The sequence below is a fragment of the Lathamus discolor genome, chromosome 3 (assembly GCF_037157495.1).
Source record: "Lathamus discolor isolate bLatDis1 chromosome 3, bLatDis1.hap1, whole genome shotgun sequence".
Taxonomy (NCBI): domain Eukaryota; kingdom Metazoa; phylum Chordata; class Aves; order Psittaciformes; family Psittacidae; genus Lathamus; species Lathamus discolor.
The window spans coordinates 16,564,144-16,585,930 of record NC_088886.1 but is presented as its reverse complement, the minus strand read 5'-3'; the positions used below and the strand labels follow the sequence as shown (position 1 = coordinate 16,585,930).

Below are 21,787 nucleotides of genomic sequence, written 5' to 3'. Positions count from 1 at the left end.
AAACTGTCTCATGCAGACTACAGGAAAACATAGGTGAGGACTGCAAGAAATACAGTTAAGCGCATGAAGAAGACTAGAACTGTACATAAATAAGGGACACCCTGTAATAGGTATCAAAGGAAAATACTAAAGGTGCTGAAACTATACAACACACTAAATATACTTGGCATCTGTGGCAGAAGCATAATAAAGTGGCTTACAGTACCTGGCATGAAGCTAGTCATGGGTGCCCTGACCTTCAATGCCACCTCTACAGCAACAGTGTAACTCCTACTTACAAGACTGAGGCACCTATAAGACCAGCAGAAGATCCTCGTCCCTGTGATATACACCTGCTTCCCCAGACAGTATCTGTAATCAGCTTCATGACATCCAGTTCATCTTCCCACCTTGTCTTGGAAAACTCCACTATGCATTCATACTTCACTTTCTCACCTTTGTCCCTGCCCAGACAGGAGACAAGATCTCCTACCATCAGAAGAAGCAAGATGCCAGGTGTACCGGCTTGTACCCTGGGCTACATCCAGAGCCCAGCCAGGAAAAATACTTTAAAGAATAGGCACATCCATACTGCTAATGAAGTCCCAAGAGCTTAACTCCCTGTAGAACACACACGTGCCATGGCCTGAGTGGGACAAATAGCAACACCTCCTCCAGCTTCTCCAAAATCTCTTAAGATTCTCTTAGCTCACCTTTATGTTTATGCACTTCCTATCTAAGGCTCTATGTGATGCAGGATCTCTTCATCAACTCCACTGGCTCTGCCCAAGCTGCAACTAGGAGGAAGAAGCTTCACAGGATGACCCTGACACCTTTGGCATTTACTTCTACCTCTTCAGGCAGAACATCTCTGGCTAGCTTTCATCAGCTCCCTCTTCCAGGGCAGAACAACACAGACAAGACCCTTACTATACTCCGCTAAGGGTTCCTTTTATTTCCCTGTTTTTAAATTTCTTGACTCACACTTTTTTTACTAGCTGTTGCCTGGTTTCTCTCCACCCTCTTTTTGTGTAGTTCCTCATCTCAAGGCAGGCTCTAGTGTTTTATTAGGACTAAATTGGTATCTGTCCCAAAGGAAAAAGCCAACAGAAACAGTGACTCAAAGTGACTGCTTAACAAAAGCAAGAACAGGGCAAGTATAGGACACTTCTCATTTCTCATGCCACACAGAGATTGGTAATTTTACAGATCATATCCTCTGCCGATTCTAGATAGATGTCACATAGTAATTCTTCATATGGAAATCATTCAGCACCTTTTGCCATCCTTGCCAAGCTTTTCCTGAGTACTCGCCTCAGATGCAACATGTTTAGTATGTTCGCTACCTACAAATGGTAACAAATGTTATGAGTCATGAAAACAGAGGGAGATAAAAAAAAACCCAACGCCTTGGACATACTAATTTAAAGTTCAAGAATGTTCTACCTTGGAGTCCAATACAAAAAAAGATAAGTTAATATGTGAATTAAATAATTTCTTCATACTAAATGAGCAGTTGGATTATGATGTAGGTAGCATCAAAAGAGAAATCTTTTGGCAGAAAGTGTGTCATAACAATTGACAAAATTTAGATGAAAATTGAACTGTTATTAGGTATTGGCGTAACCTTTGTAAAAATTAAGTTAATTTTGGCTTTGTGTCAGTTTTGCATCTGATCACTAGTCCTCAAGAGACTGAGAGATAAAAAATGTCTGCTAATTTGCAAGAGAACCACTAGACAACCATAAGAACCATTAAAAAGCACGATAAACCCTGAGCCTCCCAGGCAACTCCTTAGCCTATGAAGCTGTTATAGACTTAAACTAATCACAAGACTTACTTGTTTTGCAATTTGATATTCATATAAGCTATTCAACTTAATAATTTAGCACCTTATTTCACTCTGAAGTTCAGTTCACATCATCAACTACCACTACAATGCATATATTTAAGCTATAGAGAGAAACTAGTTTGACCAAGGGATGCACCTCCCGTATGAAGACAGGCTGAGGAAGTTGGGGCTGTTCAGCCTGGAGAAGAGAAGGCTGCATGGAGACCTAATAGCAGCCTTCCAGTACCTGAAGGGGGCCTATAGGGATGCTGGGGAGGGACTCTTTGTCAGGGACTGTAGTGACAGGACAAGGGGTAACGGGTTAAAACTTAAACAGGGGAAGTTTAAATTGGATATAAGGAGGAAATTCTTTCCTGTTAGGGTGGTGAGACACCGGAATCGGTTGCCCAGGGAGGTTGTGAGTGCTCCATCCCTGGTGGTGTTCAAGGCCAGTTTGGATGAAGCCTTGTGTGGGATGGTTTAGTGTGAGGTGTCCCTGTCCATGGCAGGGGGGTTGGAACTAGATGATCTTGAGGTCCTTTCCAACCCTAACTATTCTATGATTCTATTCTATGCATGTTGCAGCCTACTGCTTTAGGATGTCTAATCCGTAATGCCCAAAGCGGAGTACCAGTACTGGGATTGCAGTGCATGCACAGCCCTCAATTCCAGTGAGACCCCTACTTCTCATTACACAAGCTTTCACAAGGACCAAATGTATGTCAGAAGCACTGATTTTTAAAAACTGCCTGACATTCCTCAACTAGTCAATGAAAACTTACCTCCTTTCATCATAATGACACCTGTTACAAGCAAATACCATGATCTTTTAAATTAGTTTGGCATGATTTTAAATATGGAACGCTTTTTTTCGCTCTCACCACCTACCCTGTTTTTCAATAAGAAACCCTGATTAAAACCTCCAGGCTCCACATTTAATCTATGGATCAGTTAATAAAATGCTTGAATGCAGTTAATTTGCATTAAAAACTTCATCTTAATGATAGACTTTGGTGAAGTTAAGTCACATTTCCCCCTGTGCAAAGTAAGGCTAGATTATCATATGCTTAACAATTAGAATTTAAATAGACAGTAAACCTATTACTGTTACCTGCTAGAAGACAAACAAAGAATTTCAAACTGCCTAATATCATAGTAATCAAAACTAACATTAATTACTATTACAATGCACCTGCTGATGTATCCGAGTACATACACCCTTAATTATGTCATTTCATGAGAGGTAAGAGCAACGGATTCTGGGCACAGGCAAAATAACAATCTTTCCTATCTTTAAAGTTTCCATCTTCGTGCCAGAAATGCAGTTTCCTTCGTTTTAATTTTGTGAACCACTCTGCAGCTGTGGAAGACTGTGGGTTTCCAGACAAGTGCTAACAGCAAGTGCAGTAGGTTAACAAGTATATACTTGCTGGAAACAGCCTAACTTGAATGAAAATAAACAAGAAGTTCCTGATGTCCTCTGTTTAAACCTTACAGTATTTTAACAAAAAGTTAGCAAGAGGCAGAGGGATAACTAAACTAACATTTACCTCTACAAACCTCCCAGCAGATTAGATATTCGTTCACCTCAGCGTGTTGAAGGATGATTTTCTGTGACGCTTGTTTTAACATCACATGAAACATTTCAGTGTTGGTCTATCACACAGATGCCCTATCTCTCAGAAGAAACAGTGCAAAATAGAACAGTATTTCTGTGCCCTTCCTAAGGAGACAACTGGGCTCAAAATGCCCATCAGGCTTTCTCTGGTAGAGAACAGCTATGTCATGGAAAAGATTTTTGCCTTCTCAGAGTCTGGAGGCCAGTTTAACAAGAAGAGTGTATTTATATACCTCTATGATTTTCCAAAAGATTTTCTAAAACATTCAAAACTATGGCTCAAAATTACAGACAGATGATACCCCAATGTAAAGAACCACTGAAAACAAAGCAGTTTAGCCTGAAGTCACAAAATCTGTGGCTTTTTTAAAACAAAACCAAACCACCATAAACCAAAACTGACAAGGTGTTTCCACACCTTTATTACAAGGTAAAACATTAAGCAACCCACAGAGTTAGTCTAAACCTCACTTACTACATGTGTATCTAAGAATACATACCAGAACTCATTATATCACAAGCTAGCAAGCCCTCTATGGTTACGGATTAACCCCTCTGGACAGGGAAAAATTTGAAAATAGTGTAAGGATGAGAAAACGAATGAATAAAAACTTTGGAACATTTCTTAGTTTGAATACCAAATTGGCAAAAAAAAACCCTGAAACTAAATACAAAGTGATAAAACTAAACAAAAAAACTCTTCTAAAATACTATTGTTTTAAAGATCTATATGCTAAGTATGGAGATGCAAAGAAGTCATGTTTTGCCATTTTTTCCTCTATCTTCACATAATTCTAAAAGATTTAAAAAGTCTAACTGCTACATGCTAACATCTCTCACTAGAACCTTCAAGCCTTGAAATAATTAATTATATGAACAAAGGCAGACAATGGGGTAGTTTAGAGTAATCACTTCCAAGTTAGCAGAGTCAGGTCTTAGGAAACTGTTGAGTTAATCTAATAGTTCAGTGCTAAGAAAAGAGACTTTGCCACCTCACCATTTCATCAACAACAGGGCTTTCAGCGCTTCCTTTGAATCTGTCTATTGCCATCTAACACCTCAACAAATTGATCTGGCATGCAAAATAATTATAGATAACCAAAGAGATAAAACCCATGTGATTTTCTGCCTATGTAAAACAGCTTATCAATGCATCAGAAAAAGAACACTTGAACTCTGACTTGTGAAGCGTCTAGGAATAAAACCAGGTTTTTCAACAGTACAAGCCACCAAATGGGCTCAGCCGTTTTGTGACACCTTACTCTCAGTGGACACTCTTCTGCTGCGATGCTGAAGAAACAGCAAGCAGGACGGCAAAGAGACAGGCTCAACCAAGCACTGAAGAGGCCGTCATTTACTGCTGCTGATCCTGAACACCACAGACATGGCTACCCCAGTATCTTCCTTTCAGCTTCCTGCACAGCAACATCTACAAACATACCTTCAAATTGCTTTATACTGATTCTCCTGCTACATAGATGAATAGTCTCACCTTGTATTTCCCAACAACAAAAAACATGTAGGTTTGGAAGAATAAATTGTCTGCTTGGTGTTTGTATAAACAAAATGGGGTCCTGATTCACGACCAGCCCTACTGAACACCAGGATAACACAAATAAATAAAATTACACAGAGGAATGTGTGTAATCCTTTCCCAACCATACCGGCAGTAGGGAAAGAAGGGGGGAAAAAAAGAAAGGAAAAAAAGGAAATAATTTTATGATTTTATATTCTAGTTTCAAAACTCCTAAGACAACACATTTCTCGCTTCACTTACCTCCTCAACAGTTTCACTGCTACTTTGTCCTCTCTCCCATTCTCCAGGAAGCATTTCTACCTCACAATGTAGAAACCATCTACGGTAGGAAAAGACTTGCAGTACAGCCTGAAACCACACCACCACAGCTCTCCTTTTGGCAAGAGCAGTAGGTCAGGCAGCCCCTATTTTGTTCCTGCTATCCAGTGCCACCTCTGTGTCATACCTGCACTGGTACAACTGCTAGGGCAGCTGCAGTGAACTGGATCAGGAAGCTGATCCAGGTTAAGTAAGTCTCTTCTGCTTTCCCTTTTCTGCAGGGTTATTTTTAACCTAGATCAATCTCAAATTCAGTTCACCTTGTTGTCTCATAAACAGTTGCTCCAGCACACTTGAGGGCACAGAGGCAGGAGAAGTGGCAGGCACAGGAAAGCAGAACTGCAGCTGATAGAAATGCTTATGAAATAGCACCTTGCACCTGCAACAAAGCTTGAGAGCAGCACTGCAGGGCAGACTCTGCAAAGCTCTAGCCCTAAGTTTTACAAGTTTATAAGAAAAATCCTCACGGACTCAAGGTTCCTAACACTGAATGCTCTGCAAGCTTCAATGAGCAGAAGCACTGATTAAAAATATGCACTATACTTGGATCTGATCGGAACTAGCCTGCTGTGTAGCAGAGACAATATCCTTTATTAAACTAACTGCTGTAGTTTTTTAAAAAAAGAGCTTCTGGGCAAACAAGCCCTTCATGATGTCTAAAGTAAGGATGCAGGCAAAACACGTAAAATCTGACAGCTATCCAAAGGCCTTTCCACAGCTCTGTCCAAAGGACAGATGTGTCAGTTACAGAAGAAATTAACTAACTGAAGAAGACTCCCCGACAGCCTGACACACACTGCAAAGCAGGGCAGCCTGCAACACCATAACTTGCAGTGTTGCGACCTCACAGGTTTTTCACTTACTTCTCTGTCCACATTCTGCTCCCTGTACTAATGAGACAGCTTTTGCAGCACGGACACAGCCTTAATTACACTAAGGAACAATGTGACTGCTGCCAAAAATATGAGAAATCTGAGTATTTTTGAAGATATTACTTTTGACTGTTTCATTTCTATGAATGCGGATACATGGGTAAATGAACGACACTAAAGCAAGCCAGCAACAAGCGAATGTCAAGTAATTTTAAATATTCCATCTTTAAAGTCGTCTGAGGCTGTAATAAAGGCCCAACTGCAACAGCTAAATGCATAAACTGATTTGTCACTTGGAGGTCCTTCTGACCTTTTGTTATGCTACCATGTGTCTACCGTTTACTGAATGATAGCCTCTCTTTTGCTAGTCCAAGCTGTGAATAACCATTTTGATTTTAATTAAAGCAGAATTTTCAAATGGTACCTCTTTTCATATGGTGCGTACTGGCAGTCTTACATTGGTTATTACAGCAAAGGAATTTTTAGTTCTTCAGCAGATAATTATAAGTACTCCTGATATTCAGACAATGCTGAGAATTCCTTATTGCTGAAACCCAACTGATGAATAGTAAGACAATACAAGCCCAAAAGTATAAGGAAAGAAGCTTTTTATGCATCATTTAGAGATGTTACCCATACAGTTCATTCCAGCATCACTGGAATATATATATTGTTAACTACTATTTATACAACACATACTATAGCTGATGTTTCTAGAATGTGTAAGCAAGGCCTCAAAAGCTATCCATTTCAAAATCAGAGAGCATAAACACACAGAGCAAAAGAAAAACAACTGTTGAACAATACCAGACTTAAAAACACTGAAACAAGGTCTCTGGAAGAGTCACAGGGAATTGGCAAGCTTGGAAAAGTAATAGACAAGTTGCTTTTCACCTCCACTTCACTGATTTTAATCTAATCATGGTCAGTAACAACAGAGCTTTGCCTCATCCAGTCTTTACAAGAAAGAAACTTGTGGTCTCTTTTGGTCCTCAATGAGTAAATACAGCAGAATGACCCAGCACTGAATGCACATGAAAAATAAGAAATAAAAATAGTAATAATAATAATAATAAAAAGAAGTAAATCTTAGTTCCAAGAAATGTCCCCCGAGGAAGTTAAAATCTACTGGCAAAGGAAAATGAAGGAGGCTGCATCTTCCTGTCAAGCACATTCAAGAAGCACTACTTACAGAATAATTAGAAGAGTTAAAAAGGGAAGAATTGACTATAATAGGAACTCTGTCATACTGAATATATTGTAGTGGGAACACTTTGAGGAGGAGTGAATGAACATAAAACTCACATGCAGAATACACATCACACACACTGTACTTGGGTATTTAAAGACCACAGAAGTCGAAGTTAGTAAAGCCATTCTAGATTAATAAATTCCTCCTGCACTAGAAGCTGGAGATACAGCTACCAGGTAAGAAGGTATGTGTACCAACTTATGCTTTGAAAATCATGTATAGTTTAATTTTAAGCATACATTGTAATAGGAATTTACTACCACATATTGCTATAGAAAAAGCAGCAAAGATCATTTGAATCCTGGCTAACATAACCCAGAAGCCAAGCCTATGTGGTTTCAAGATCTGTCGGAAGAAGAGGAAGTATACGTATCTGCCAGTCACTCAAAACTGTGTTCTAATCACCTGGTCTCTAATCCAGATTGGTGATTAAAAAGAAACAGACAAAATCACAGCTAAGTATGAATGAATCTAGGAAAAAACAAACCAAACAAAACACCTGTGAGATTACTAATTAATTTCTAAACAAACTTTTTGCTATCATGTATGACATTATCTTGCACATCTAAAGGGGCAAATAATTCAGAGGCACACACTGTAATTATTTAAAAAAAAAAAAATCTGTATTATCAAGTTACCTGAAGGAAAAAAAATGAAACACCAAAAACCCCAATGCTACAGCTTTCTATAAACTTTACAATTTGAAGGGCTTACATTCATTCCAGTTCATAAACTAGTTCTAGCAAAGTTAAAACATTCCTGTTTCATATAAAACCAATAACGATCTTGGAAGTAACAGATTCACTTACTGGGTTAAAAAAATACAATATAACCTTTTTTAAACTCGAGAGATGCGTTGTAGTTACATTTATTTTATGTTGTGTGCTACTTCAACAAATGATTCCAAGACAATGAATATTAAAGCAGCTAACATTTTCCTACAGTAATTGCAACAAGTTAAGGTAGACTGCCTGTGGCTTTTTTTTTTTTTTTTAATATTTAATCTACTACATGTTGACATTTTTAACTCATGGGTTGCAAAAGAAGTTCTCAACTACTATAAATCATCAACAGAAAAAAGAACCCCAGCAAACCCAATCAACGAATAATTCGACAAATATTAGGATGAGGGATCAAACTTTGTCAAACTTTTCAGAAAGCTAACGACTGTGTCTCTTCAGATTCCAAATGAAAAACACACTGTTATTCTAAAAGACCCTCAGAATTTGCAGGCTGCTGTGCCCTGTGGAAAACCATGAACCCATTTAAAACAGGTAGAGAACCCTTAAGCTTCTCTTCTGTAAAGGATCACTTCTTATTTTGGTCCTCCAAATCAAAAGCCACTGCATATTAGGAGAATCTGGAACAGAAGGGCATGGAAGGAAAGCCTTAAGAGACTACGCTGAAGTTTCCCATCTTCTGTCTATACAGCCATGTATCTCACCCTACTGTGCAAGCCCGGTTCAGTTTTTTGGTGGCTAGACTGAAGAAAATTAACCAGCATTCAGATTTCATTCAGCTGCAACTTCTGCCTAGAAACACTCTGAAACATTTGCTCCATTCTATTACTTGTGTTCACCCATAACTGGTTTTATTCCTCTTTGCAGCCCAAGTGAAGTAACAAGTATTGAAGGTATCGGAATATACATGGAAAGCTAAAGTAAACAAGAAGAATGTAAGGGCCACGGTGAGGTGAACCGCATTTACTGTGCTGACCACAGATAGTGAAAGAGGTCTCAAATTACACTTCATGAACTTCATGAAGTATAGTTATCAGTGGAAGCTGCGTTACCCTTCATTGTTCTTTCAGGGACCTTAGCATGTCCTTGATCCACACAATACCATAAGCTCCATGCACAGATCAAGGGCATAACATCACCTTTATGAGTCAAACCTGGATATTTTTCTCTTACCACTTCAAATAACTTCATTTTCAGAGTTCTGAAGTTTAGAATATGTGCTACTAAGGACACTTAACACACAAACCAGGAAAACTGCTCCAACCATGCATATGCATATCAGAAATAATGAAGCTCTGTCACATTTTATGTTCTCTCAGTTTTCAACGTTCATGTATTGTATCAATAAACTACACGCCAACTTTCACTACCAGTAAAACAAGTCTTGTTTCTAGTAATTTATTATGTGTCTATACATATAGTATTCATATACTATTGATTCTCCATAGTAAGTGAATCCTGGTCTTTCCTAGCAGGATGGCAATGATGAAGAAAGAGAAGCTGAAACCTTACAGAGCTTTCTGCTGCTAAATATACTGAGTAACTGAACATCTGAGCTTGATACTTTCAGTGCCATTTCATTTTTAAACTCTAATAAAAGGAGAGAGGAGTTCTGAAGCAAACTCCCCCTGCAACCTAAAAATCACTGTATTTGGTAACATAAGAAAACAATTTATTAAGAATTAGAAGTAAACACTGCGTGGTGTAGTGTTATTTAACTGTACAGATTAATAACGATACAGCCACTATGAAGTACAAAATGCAGTGTTGTGATCTGAAGTACTTAAAACAACCCACCCACTCTCCCTCTCTTTCTCCACACATATCTTTATAGGTAGGCTAAAATACTCCCTATCAAAAATTAATGCACTCTGATAAATAAAAACCACTAAAAAGTAATGGTCAAATACTCACAAACATTTGGGTTGTGAAGTCTATAATAATAATAATAGTGAGATAAGATGCAAGAACTGGAAGGCAAAAACAGAGAGCAGGACTGGGAAGGTGAAGCAGAGCCCGGGTCCCACATCTGGAGACACCCATACAGCTCCCCGGGAGCAGAGGAATACGTGGGTAGGTGCTAGCCTTCACAAATAGGGTTACTCGGTTCTACTTCAAGCCTCAAGTAGTAAACACTCAAAAAGTAAACAAATTGCCAAAAAAAAAAAAAAAAAGAAAAAGAAAAAAGTAACTTGGATGTTTAAACTTCTTTCCACTTTAACACGGCCCAAGGAATTTCCAGTAACAAAGGGTATTGTTGTAGGAACACTGAGCTTGCACAACCGGCTGCTCTCTACATCTTGGCTTTTCTCTTATCCATCACAAACATACCCGAAGTTTTCCACTAGAAGCAAAGTAAGGAAGTTAACTTGCTAAAAATAAAGTCTGTATTCCTCCCCCCAACTGAATCAGCTTTATAACATTTTAAGATTACGCTGAAATATTTAGGAAGAAGAAAACAAAAACAGCAAAAAGCACCCTGCAATGACAAGTTCGGATCAGTGCTTTTGTCTTCCATTTTACCCACGGATCCGGAGAACAGCGTTTGCTCTCCCGGCGCGCTCCCGATGTAAACACGCCGCGGGGCTGGGGCCGAGCCCCGGGGAGCGGCAGCACCGGCGGGGTCACCGGGGCCGCACGATCCGGGCAGGCTCAGGAGTTTCTGACCTACATTCTCCGCAGCGGGATGAAAACCCTCCCGCCGCAGACGGTGCGCGGCGCGGCGGGCGGCCTCCCCCGCCGGCAAGGGTGTGTTCATGGGTGGGGAAAGCGAGCTGGCCGGGGCCAGGATGGAGACCGGCGGAGGCGCTGACACCTGCCCGCCGACACCCCGGCCCCGCCGTGGAGCGGCTCCTCCTCGGCCAGGGACGGACACCTGCTGCAGGACAGCCGGACGCGCGGCCCGGCGGCGGCCTGGGCCCGGCAGCCGCAGGCGGATTTATCCCTGGTTTTGTCTCCGGCGCTAAACCCGGAGACGAGCTCTCCGCGGGGACGAGCAGGCCGCGCCGAGCCAGCGACCGACGCGCACAGGCCTGCGCGGGGCGGGGGGCTCGGCGCCTCAACCGCTAGGCCGCGGGGCCTGCGGCAGCGGCGCGGGGCGGGCGCGCCGGGCCCAGCCCGCCGGCCCCTCCTCGGGGAGCGGAGCTAGGCGCCGGGCGGAGGCGGCGGGTCCCCCTCACTCACCGCTCTCGATCTCGTTGCCCTTCTTGGCGGTGGCTGCGTTCCCCATGGCCGGGCCGAGGCGGCGCGGGGCCGGGGGGGCGGGAGGTATGCCGGGCGGCTGCGGCGGCAGGGGGCAGGGCTCTGCTGGCGGGGCGGCGCGGCCCGCGGGCGCGGCGGCGGCGGCTGGGCTCCCCTCGCCCCGCGCTAGGTCTCTGTGTCTCCGGCCGCCGCGGAGGAGGAGGCGAGCTCTGCCCCCCTCCCCCACCCCGACACACGGCGGAAATGACGGCCGGGGCGGTGCCTCCTCCTGCTACGCCGCCCGCCGGGGGCGCGCGGGGCGCGGGATGCGGCCGCCCGCGGGTCCGGGCTCCGCTGCTGCCGAAGGCGGGGGGCGCTGGCCCGGGCGCAGCGCCCGGGGGGAGGAGGGAACGGGCAGACAAGGAGCTACAGGAGCTCGGGGCGGCGCTCGCCCGTGCCAGCCATGGCTCACGGAGGGCCGGGGCGGGCCGGTTGCCCTCGGCCTCCGCGCCTGCGGCGGGGGCGCGGCCGCCTCCGCGTACCCCCGGCCAGCGCCCGGCCTCGCGGGGCAGCGGCGTGGCGGCGGCCCCGTGCCCTTTGTCCAGAGCTCCCTCCCGCCCGCGGTGCGCGGCTCGTGGGTCGGGGGCGCGGCGTGCTGGGCCCAAGGTGACCCCAGCGGCCGAGCGCTGCGCGGCGTTGCGGCTGCGCCCGCCCGCGCCTGGGGCTCGGCCGCATCCCCCGGAACATCCCCGGCCGCTCGGGGATACGCGCTCCGCGGGGCCGCCGTCCCGTGGCCGCGGGCTGGGTCTTCCCTACCCGTCCTGGCCGAGGCTGCGGCGCGGCAGCGAGCATGAGGGAAGTCGCGCTTGCCGCCTGTTCACAGACTGTTTTTACACGGCTCAACAGACTACAGGAAAAAAATACCGAGTGAGAGAGCTGCCAGGAATGAGGGTTTTTTTTTTACTCCCCCCTTTCGCTGCCACTCATGTCATAAATAGCTACACTATGCATTTTCAAACGGTATTGTGACTTTCGAGTTGATAATAGCACTCTTTGAATATATATATTTACCATGTAAAACACTCAAAGTGTTTTAGCTCTGGAAGGAAATGCTTATCCAAAAGGAGGCTCTATGTGCCTTAAAGTGAGGATAGTGGAGAGCAGAAGTGCTAATCTTAGGGATCACAAACCATATATATTCTGCCAGGACAGTTTATGTGATGCCCAGCCTGTTCTGGCAGCATTGTTTCTCCAAGGCTGCAGGCTCCATGAACTGCTGTGACGGCAGCCATCCCAGCTACCACCTTCCGCAGGGGCTACCAAAACCCTCTCCTGATGCTGTGGGCTGCCTGCTGGTGCTGCGCACGCTGTCATGGCCTAATACTGAATCACCTTTCCTAAGACGGGATTTTGTACACATCCACTTCCCAATTTCTGCACAGGAAGGCAGATACTTCTGGGAAGTTTCCAGTCTCCTGTGACTGCTCTGGAGCACACTGTATGAACACTAGGCATACCTAGCTAGTGTGTTCTTCTACCTTGGCAGTGGTACAAGCTGCCTGGGTTATCCAGCTGCAGAGTTTTGGGAGCACTTACCTGAATTATCTTGATGTTTTGTAGGTTGAAGTTCTATCAAGGAACACTACAGTTGAGGGACTTCCTCTTGCTTTTCACTTGCATTATCCTGATCTGTGTGATACTGCTTGCTTCAGAGGAGTACCTGTGGTTTTATGGTTAAAGAAACAGGCTCTGGGGCAGCCAGGTCTTTATTGCTTTGAGGATCAGAAATGTGGCTTAGACATAGCAAAGAAATAACCTGCAAACCACTGGGGGCAAAGAAGCTGCTATTGTTTAAGAGGGCTGTCCCATTTTGTCAAAGCTGGAGTCTCTGTGTTCCTTAAGCACTGATCCAGAGGTTCAGCTCATTATCGGTAATTCACTCTGTCAGGGAAGGGCACAAAGGTTGCAATAGCCAGATCTGCACCAGGAGGAGAAGTTAAGCTTGGGAAAAGAGTAGGCTACTTCTGCATTGACCATCTTCATCACTCAGACAATGACAAAAAGCAGAAACCTGAGGTGCTGTAGTATTTATATAAATGTCTGAAGATGGTATTGCAGGTAGGCAAAGGTATTTAAACATTGCTCCTGTTCCAGCCACCATAATTTTTATTTTGGCCAGATTGAATCTGAGTCAGCTGATTTTCATCCAGGTGCTGACAGGCATTTTGATATCCTTGAGAAGACAGCAGTAGCATTACTAACAAATGAGGTATGCTGCAGCATCTTTAGCATATTCCTGGCATTACAGCTCATCCCTTCCCTAGCAAATTATACTGCATAGGTGGCATAAGTGGGGATCCATCAAGGTCCAGTAATCATTACAGCCTTTTGGGATTTGGTGGACAAGGATCAACTGGTCGTTGCAGGTACTCCAGCAAAATCCAATATACGCGCATGTAGCACCGCATACACATGTGCAGCAATGCATACTAGTTCTCAAATAAGCACATGCTTTGAATACGCATGCAGCACTGAAGGATTTGCGTAAATGCTTATACCCAAACACTTTCATAATCGACATAGCAAATGTAAGTCAACAGTGCTGTGAAACATTAAATGAGCCACTTCCACGATATTAACATTGCATGTCTAAGTGAAAGTAACAGAAACAAAGACTTAGGGCTAGACATTTGCATTCTTGTTCACACCACTTACTCAATTTAGCTATAAAATAATGGCAGAACAGGCCACTGTAGACTATGTAGCATTCAGAGCATCAACTCTTATTCTAGCCCTAATCTTCACTTTGCCCTAATTTTCCTATATGTAATCCTTTGGTTTTCTTATGTAAAATCCTCTGATGCTGAAATGCTCTGTATCTCTGCTCGTACAAAAGTAGTTTGTCTTCTTTCATGCAACACAACTGGTTAAAAAATCAAATCATGCAAATATGAAACATCTTCTGTTTGGATATGTTAGGATATTTAAGTAATGGTGCAGTCTAAATAAAATACCAATTTCATTTGTTTTGCTAATCTGTGTAAGATTAAAAAAAAAATAGCTGTACTCTAAGAAAGGCAGCTGAGCAGTTTTAGAATGGTACACACTTAATGATGCAGTTTCAGTGACTCACAGTGGGCTTTAATCAATTTTTCTACATATTTGTTGGGAACTATTGATTAGGAATATCCTAGCAAGATCAATCTGTTTCTCTGATTAAGCCTAACACTCTGTAGCAGATGTACAGTTCCCTCATGAAACTTGCATATTCCACGCTACGTGGACTCAGAACTAAAAATGAGAGGGTTATTTCAGGACAGAAAAGATAAATTTCTGTTAGATCAAGGGCTCTCACATGCTTTAAATGGAAACCACCTTTTCATACGGTAATTACTTCTGGAGCCACATATCATTTCACTCCATAATTATTCCAATTTCTAGATGAGATAGTGGCATTTCTGTAGCAACTACAGCAGTTGTTGTCAATACACATTTGAAAGGAGTCACTAAATTTAAATCATCATGCATCTTAATTTTCTTCCCTCGCATTTACGGTGTGCCTCCAAGGGATTCATGGGTTTGCCCATCTATAGTGATAATTCCTACCCTGAGGATGTAGGCTCTGCTCGGGTTATGAATATGTACCTGCCTTAGTTGTAATTGTCTTTATATGCCCATTGCAGCAGTGCCTGTACAGTGCAAGGGTTTGAATACTGGCGTTGACTGCTGTTCCCCAAATCTCATTCCTGCATCTTTGAGTACCCCTGGCAGCCTCCTTCTCTACTCCTAAACAGACGGATATATTTGGCATTTAACTGTTTGTTTTCCTTTCAGGTTGTTCCAGGCTGTTGGCACATTTCCTGCTCTCAGCTAACCCCTGCTCTGCCAGCGTGGGATGTTTTTCTAGCAGGTTGCTAACGTGCCAAGAAGCATATGTATATCTTTGTGAATGTAGAAGTTATTTCCAAATTTTACAGCTTCTGACCCAGAAACAGGAATATTCATCACTGCAGCATAATTTCAGCCCTGCCAAGAATATATCAGTTATGTCATGTAGATGTGCTAAGGGAAAGGATGAAAGCAGGAGTATGGCAATTCCCCTTGCTTCCTGTACTAGCTATACAGAAATTGATGAAGCACATCTTTGTGCAGGTAAGGCCAAATCCACTGATGAACAATTCATTTCTTTTGAGGACCCATCCTCACAGAGAGGAGTGAAAGGTCTTACATCATGTTTCCACAATATCTGATATTGCCAGCCCCTGAATCGACAATGAAACTGAGCAACTTGGCCAACAACTTGCTCTGCCAGATCTCCTGACAAATAGTCTCTGATGCCCTCTGACTGTGAATCCAGAAGGAATCTGGAGCCTCAGGACAGTTTAACTGTTACAATTTTGAGGGACATTTTGGTTCAAGGAAGGAAGGATTCTTAATTATGGGTGACTTGGGCTTCTTTCAACGTGACTGGGTACACCTAGAGCAAGAAATTCCAAAGGAAGTTTACAGCAGCAGCCAACACTTCACCACTTCATCTTCCCTTTTTGGCATTATATGTTTCCTAAGATAGCTGCTGGTCAAAGAAAACCATGTAAACATAGAAGCAAAGGGTTTATATATTCCCTGATTGATTTTTAACTACACATATTTCACCACAAACCTCTCAAAAGCCATAAAGTTACAAGGTGGGTTTTCTTCTAATGTTTTAAACATAAATAAACAGGCATATATGGTCTGTGCTTTTGCTATCAGCATTGCCCCTTGACAAGACAGCATTTGTTGAATTTTCTGTGGATTGTGGCTATATATTCATTCATGGAAGGTGGCAGGTGGTGGTTTGTGATCAATGTTCTTCTGAGTAGACATGTAGACATGGTTTTTGCAGAGATAAACTACAGACTTTCTTAATGGGCAAGTCCAGCTGCTCAGTTCTTGGCCTTTATCTCCTATGATCATTCGGGAGAGGGGGTGTAGTGTCTTGCTATCAGCCAAGCAGCACTTTTTTCAGTTGCTTATAATTGTTCTGCAGATTATTCCATATTTGTAGAAGGTACTGCCTGCAAATTTGTGATTTAGAATAAATTGCTAATTACTGTTAAGGAAAATTCTTACTGACCTGCCTCTGTGACTGACTTTGTGATCCTTTTGTGGGTATCTGGCTGCCATTAGCCTCATTTTAAAAGTTTCCTTATTCACATTGTTAGAAGTCCTTTGCTTTTCTACACGGGTGTTCCAAACTTTTGGAATCCATAATAGATTGCTCAGCCTAAGAAAAGCAAAATATTTTATATTACCTTGGTTTGCTGCACTTCTGTGCCATTGATCAAGTAAAAAAAACTAGTGGAGGAAAAAACAGCCAAATAAAAAAAAAAATAAATTGCCCTTTTTTTTTTTCTTGTCATATTAGTAGTTCAGCAACAGATTTGGATTGCTGCACATGAACTATAGAAGGAATGAAACTTAAAATTGATGGTATAGTTGTCTAACATTAGATTCTAGTCTAGTCACACAGATTAGAAATACTATTTATGCAGTTGAAGTTATTCAAATGCATAACTGTTTAAAAAAACTATATAGTAAAACACGTTCAGGGTAGTTGACTTCATTATCTGTGTGCTTACCATAATTGGGAGGTCATCAATATTACACTGATGTTTGTTTGTTCTTGCAGTATATTGAGACTCTGAATCATGTTTTACAGAAGAAAGAAGATGAAATAGCAAAAATAGTGGTGTTTTTTAATTTCCCCTTTTAGGTCTTTTCTACAGAGATCTCCAAGTTAACTACAGCTATTAATTTAAAGTAGACTACGGTATATTAAATGCCTCAGTATATATTTTTCTTCAAAATTAAAAATTACCTTAATTCAATTTAGGCTTTGGAAGTGAATTTCACTTTGAAATTCAGTTTAACTTTGGAAGTGAAATAGGCTATGTTAGATGAAGGTCAGTTTAATTCTGACCAAGAGAGTTCACACAAAGGGTTCACCAGGCTTTTGTACTCTGCACCCAATCAATTAGGAGTGATGAGGACTAGTAGTCACATATCTAAAACCAAACTTCACTGTATTCTGCTCAAATGTATGTCCTTTAAATTGTGTCCTGCTGTCAGATATCACTGTATTGGGTAAAGAAGCCCAGCTAAAAAGCCTTTTAATGCATAATCAGCTCTTCAGCTGAAATATCTCTAGTAATGCCATCCAAAAATAATAAACCAGTCTAAGATGTTTTTCCTGGTTTGTTACTAACTTTTAGAAGCATGGTTTTTTAAACAGCAACAAAATCACTTTCCTAAACCTGTAATTTTATCCATTTATCTTTCTACAACCTGTTGATTTTCTCTTAGGGTTATAGCACAGTTCCTAGAAATACTGGGAGTTGTACACATACGGCTAATTGAAAGTAATATTTGCTCTCATGGTTATTATTTCTTCTGCACATAACATCTTTTTCTGAAAGTGTCCTTTATTCTTAAGACAACAGTCATCCAAGGCAAAGGTGTCAGCAACATGCAGTTTGTTCATGGTTCAGTCCCCTGGCACTTGCAGTCAAATTAATACAAGCTTTCACTTAACATTCAGCTTCTCCCATCTGTTTTAGTTGTGGTGTTATTCCTGGCTTATGCTTTCAAGCTCTTCATGCTTTTCTGCCTCTAATGTCTTTGTCTTATGCTATTTTAAGCTCTTGGTCATATCTAAGGTGTCAGAGTGTTGTCCAGTCCAACGCTTATTCGAGTACTAGTTTCTTGGCAGATTCTGAATTACCTCATCTGGAGTCTGCTTCTCCCAGGAGTCTATTTCTGTATTACTTGCTCCACTTTCTGTTGAAAACCAGTGGCTTTTTAAAGTTGGAAGTTGCGTTTGTTTTTTAATCTACAATTCTTCATTAGATCTCACCCTAAGGCAGGCTAATGCCATGCTTTATCGTAAAAGCTGTAATCGATAAAATTGTCTCGCCAACCTTACAAACTACAAAATACTTTTAAAGCTCCAGGTTCAAAGCATATAACTTTCATATGCTTCAATTTTATTTAGAATGCAATAGTCCTCAATTTTTTTTGTAGCAGCGTCATGAATGTCCTCCTTTGCTTGGATTGCTGGAAACTGTTAAATATGCCAAATGCATCAGCACTTGCTATTTTCAGAAGGAAAACCTCCTTCTGGTTGACTTGCTTTTAAATAACACTTACTGGTTCCAGATGTACATTTAAGTGCTCTTGCCTTCTTTTCCAGTATTTTCTGGTATTTCCAGAGTTTGAGACTTTAAATGCTCCAATTTCTTCTGTCTTTCTGTGATTTCTTTTTATTGCTACTACAACAAATGAGGAGTCATTCCAAGCTCAGAAGATTACAGCAGATACTCTTTAATCATGTGTCTGCAGTGCCTTTTCCTAACACAAGTCAGAAAGCTGCACCTCTAAAAGCACATTTAGACCAGTAACTTTTCATTAGGAGAAATACTTAGCAAAAAAATTACAGTACCATATTTATAGGTGTGAAAGTGATGAAACAACCCCCCTAAAACATGCAGGAAACAAACAGTAAAAGCCACTTTACATCTGAAAAAAAAGCAGCCAAGAAACCAACTTAGAAATTTTATTTAGTATTTGTAGATCTACTTTTGGTTTGTGTTTGACAAAGCTGGAAAGAGAAATATCTATGGTTTTAACACAAAGAACACAGCACAAAGAAGTGGCTATTTCAAGTAATTGTAATGCAAATCTCAATGTAAAAGCTTTTTCCTCTCATTTCCAGAATCTGAGAAGCCATTGGCAGAATGTGCATTGATATTAGTACGTTTTGTGTATTTGATAGATGCATGACTGATAGACCAAGAAAGAGAAATTGAATGTTTTCAAGCATTTTTTTTTTCTTATGAAACAGAGAACTTGCATTCTACTTGCATTTAGTCCAAGCCAGATTTTCTTTAAACTGTTTCACATCTGAAATGTTGAACTAATTTTCTTATAATAGTTGAAATAAATATAGCGCTTCCAGTGCAACTTTTATTTTTTTAATCCATATGAAAAGATGGTAACCATATGAAATACTTTTTTTTTTTGTTTCGCAGGAATAGGAAAGACTGGGATCTTTAATTGGTATTAGGTTTTACCACTTAATCACCACATTTGCATGAAAGAACTCCATGCATTCCATTTTCTGCAAAGGGCAGATCCATTCCCAAGTAACATATTAACCAATAAATGTCTATATATAAAAGTTACCCTCAAGCATTTCTTGTTGCTGTACTTCCTTTAAAATAATTTCTGGTAAAGACAATGCATCAAGGTCTCTAACAGAGGATGTATAGAAGCCTGACTATGTTAGGAATAATGCCTGCAGTTATTTGTTATGTTCAGGTGCATCATTTGAACTCAGAGGTGATTGGATTTTATATGTAGATAACTTGAAACAGCTGCTTTCTTGGCCTTTGATATCTCTCCTCAGAAATCTTCCATTCTGTGTACTTTATTTTTTATCACAGTAAATATTATCCTCAGATTTAAAGTGTTTTCTTTTTTTCCTGCTAGTTTTACTTTTTTATATTGCTAAAATTATGATTTTTTTTTTCTTTCTCCAGGAAATGTAATTTTCTGTACCTCAAAGACTTAATATGCCTGTAGTCTTGCCCTCTGCTTTTCCCCTTTTCTATCCTTTTTGGCCTCCCTTTATCCCTTTTCCCACCCTGTACTATTTACTTGCTCTTTCCCTTCGCTGTACTGCAAATTTACTACCAGAATCATTATTTTGTAAAAGTTCACAAAGCTAATCAGTCAGGGGACTGGAGCACCTCCCGTATGAAGACAGGCTGAGAAAGTTGGGGCTGTTCAGCCTGAAGAAGAGAAGGCTGCGTGGGGACCTAATAGCAGCCTTCCAGTACCTGAAGGGGGCCTATAGGGATGCTGGGGAGGGACTCTTCATCAGGGACTGTAGTGACAGGACAAGGGGTAACGGGTTAAAACTTAAACAGGGGAAATTTAGATTGGATATAAGGAGAAGTTCTTTCCTGTTAGGGTGGTGAGACACTGGAATTGGTTGCCCAGGGAGGTTGTGAGTGCTCCATCCCTGGTGGTGTTCAAGGCCCGTTTGGATGAAGCCTTATGTGGGATGGTTTAGTGTGAGGTGTCCCTGCCCATGGCAGGGGGGTGGAACTGGATGATCTTTATGTCCTTTCCAACCCTAACTATTCTATGATTCTATGATTCTAAATGAAATTCAGTAGCACACTTTGGTGGTGTTCAGCATCTCTTGCTTCCTTCAAATAACGTGGACATTAGATGTTATTTTCACTAATAAGGTTGAACATAAAGATGCAGGCATGTCTAAATCGGCTGGGGCCCTACCTGGTCATTACTGAAAAGACAAACCACAATTGAGATTTCTAATCCCCTGACACACACACACACACACACATACACATACACACACACACACAGGCTGAGGAGAAAGTATTTTTGTGAAGTCTAGAACAAAATCTTGCTTTCTTTATACTCAAAATGAAGTTTTGTCATCAGTGACATCAGGATGTTACCTGCAACACTCAGCCTCGGCTGGATTTCTATTTTTCCAACTGCTACATCTCGTAAACTACCTTAAAGAAAATATTTTGCTTACATGGTCTGTTTCATTTCTGCCATAGCATTTCATCAATTTATTGCAGAGACAAAAGTATAATTAGCCATATCCATTCTCTCAAGGTTAGCATAGGACCATATACTGAATGGGTACAAAAGTCATGTTAGAAATGGTTCTCCTGGGTAAATAATTTATTCCTAGAATGTCTTAGGAATGATAAATGCAGGTTATGTTGCTCTTCTTCAGTTAAAAGCACCTTCCCTATGGAGGACAGGGGAGGGATATTTCCTTTCTATCCACTACCTGTTTGAAGAGGGAGCTAAATGGTTTGTATAATGATCTTTTAATGTGCAAATATTAATAATACAATTGATACTAATACTTATCGTTTATGTAGTGCTTTTTCATCCATAAGTCTCAGCGTGAGACAGATGAAGTCAGAGGCTTCTGAAAGTTTCAGTGGTGTTGGAGAGTGGCAGTCCCATGGCAACTGGGATTTCAAGAGAGAGGAGAAAGGCTGGAGTTGGTACAGGCAGAGCAGAAGAACCCCTTGTGCAGGGCAGCTTCATCCTGCCATGGAGAGGAGAGCATGGTAACTAGTAAAGGAATGAAACAGTGCAGAACAGAGGAGAATAAAGTCTGAAAATGGTAAAGAGAGAAGAAAACAAAGCCAGAATTGGAGCACATACCTGTGCAGAGAAAGGAAAACAGACAATATCATTATGGAAGAGAAATTGTAGAACTTGCAGAACTTGCAGAACTTGCCTCATTCAACAGGAAAATATGCAATATGGTCTTTTAAAAAGGAAAGTAGTAAGGAATATAACCTATTTCATTTGGAGAGAAAAAGTGTTGCTTATGAGTAGGAGAACCTGTAATTTTCTTA

The 21,787-nt window shown here is 41.5% G+C and overlaps 1 protein-coding gene across 1 annotated transcript in view; it reads right to left on the bottom strand.

Annotated features, from left to right (window-relative positions):
- The window catches only part of PRKACB (protein kinase cAMP-activated catalytic subunit beta), a 74,325-nt gene extending 62,711 nt beyond the window's left edge, over positions 1–11,614 (bottom strand). The window contains exon 1 of the mRNA XM_065673703.1: positions 11,331–11,614. Within this exon, the coding sequence (XP_065529775.1) occupies positions 11,331–11,376 (46 nt within the window). The 5' untranslated portion in view covers positions 11,377–11,614. The remainder of the gene's footprint in view (positions 1–11,330) is intronic.
- Between the last annotated feature and the right edge of the window lie 10,173 nt (positions 11,615–21,787).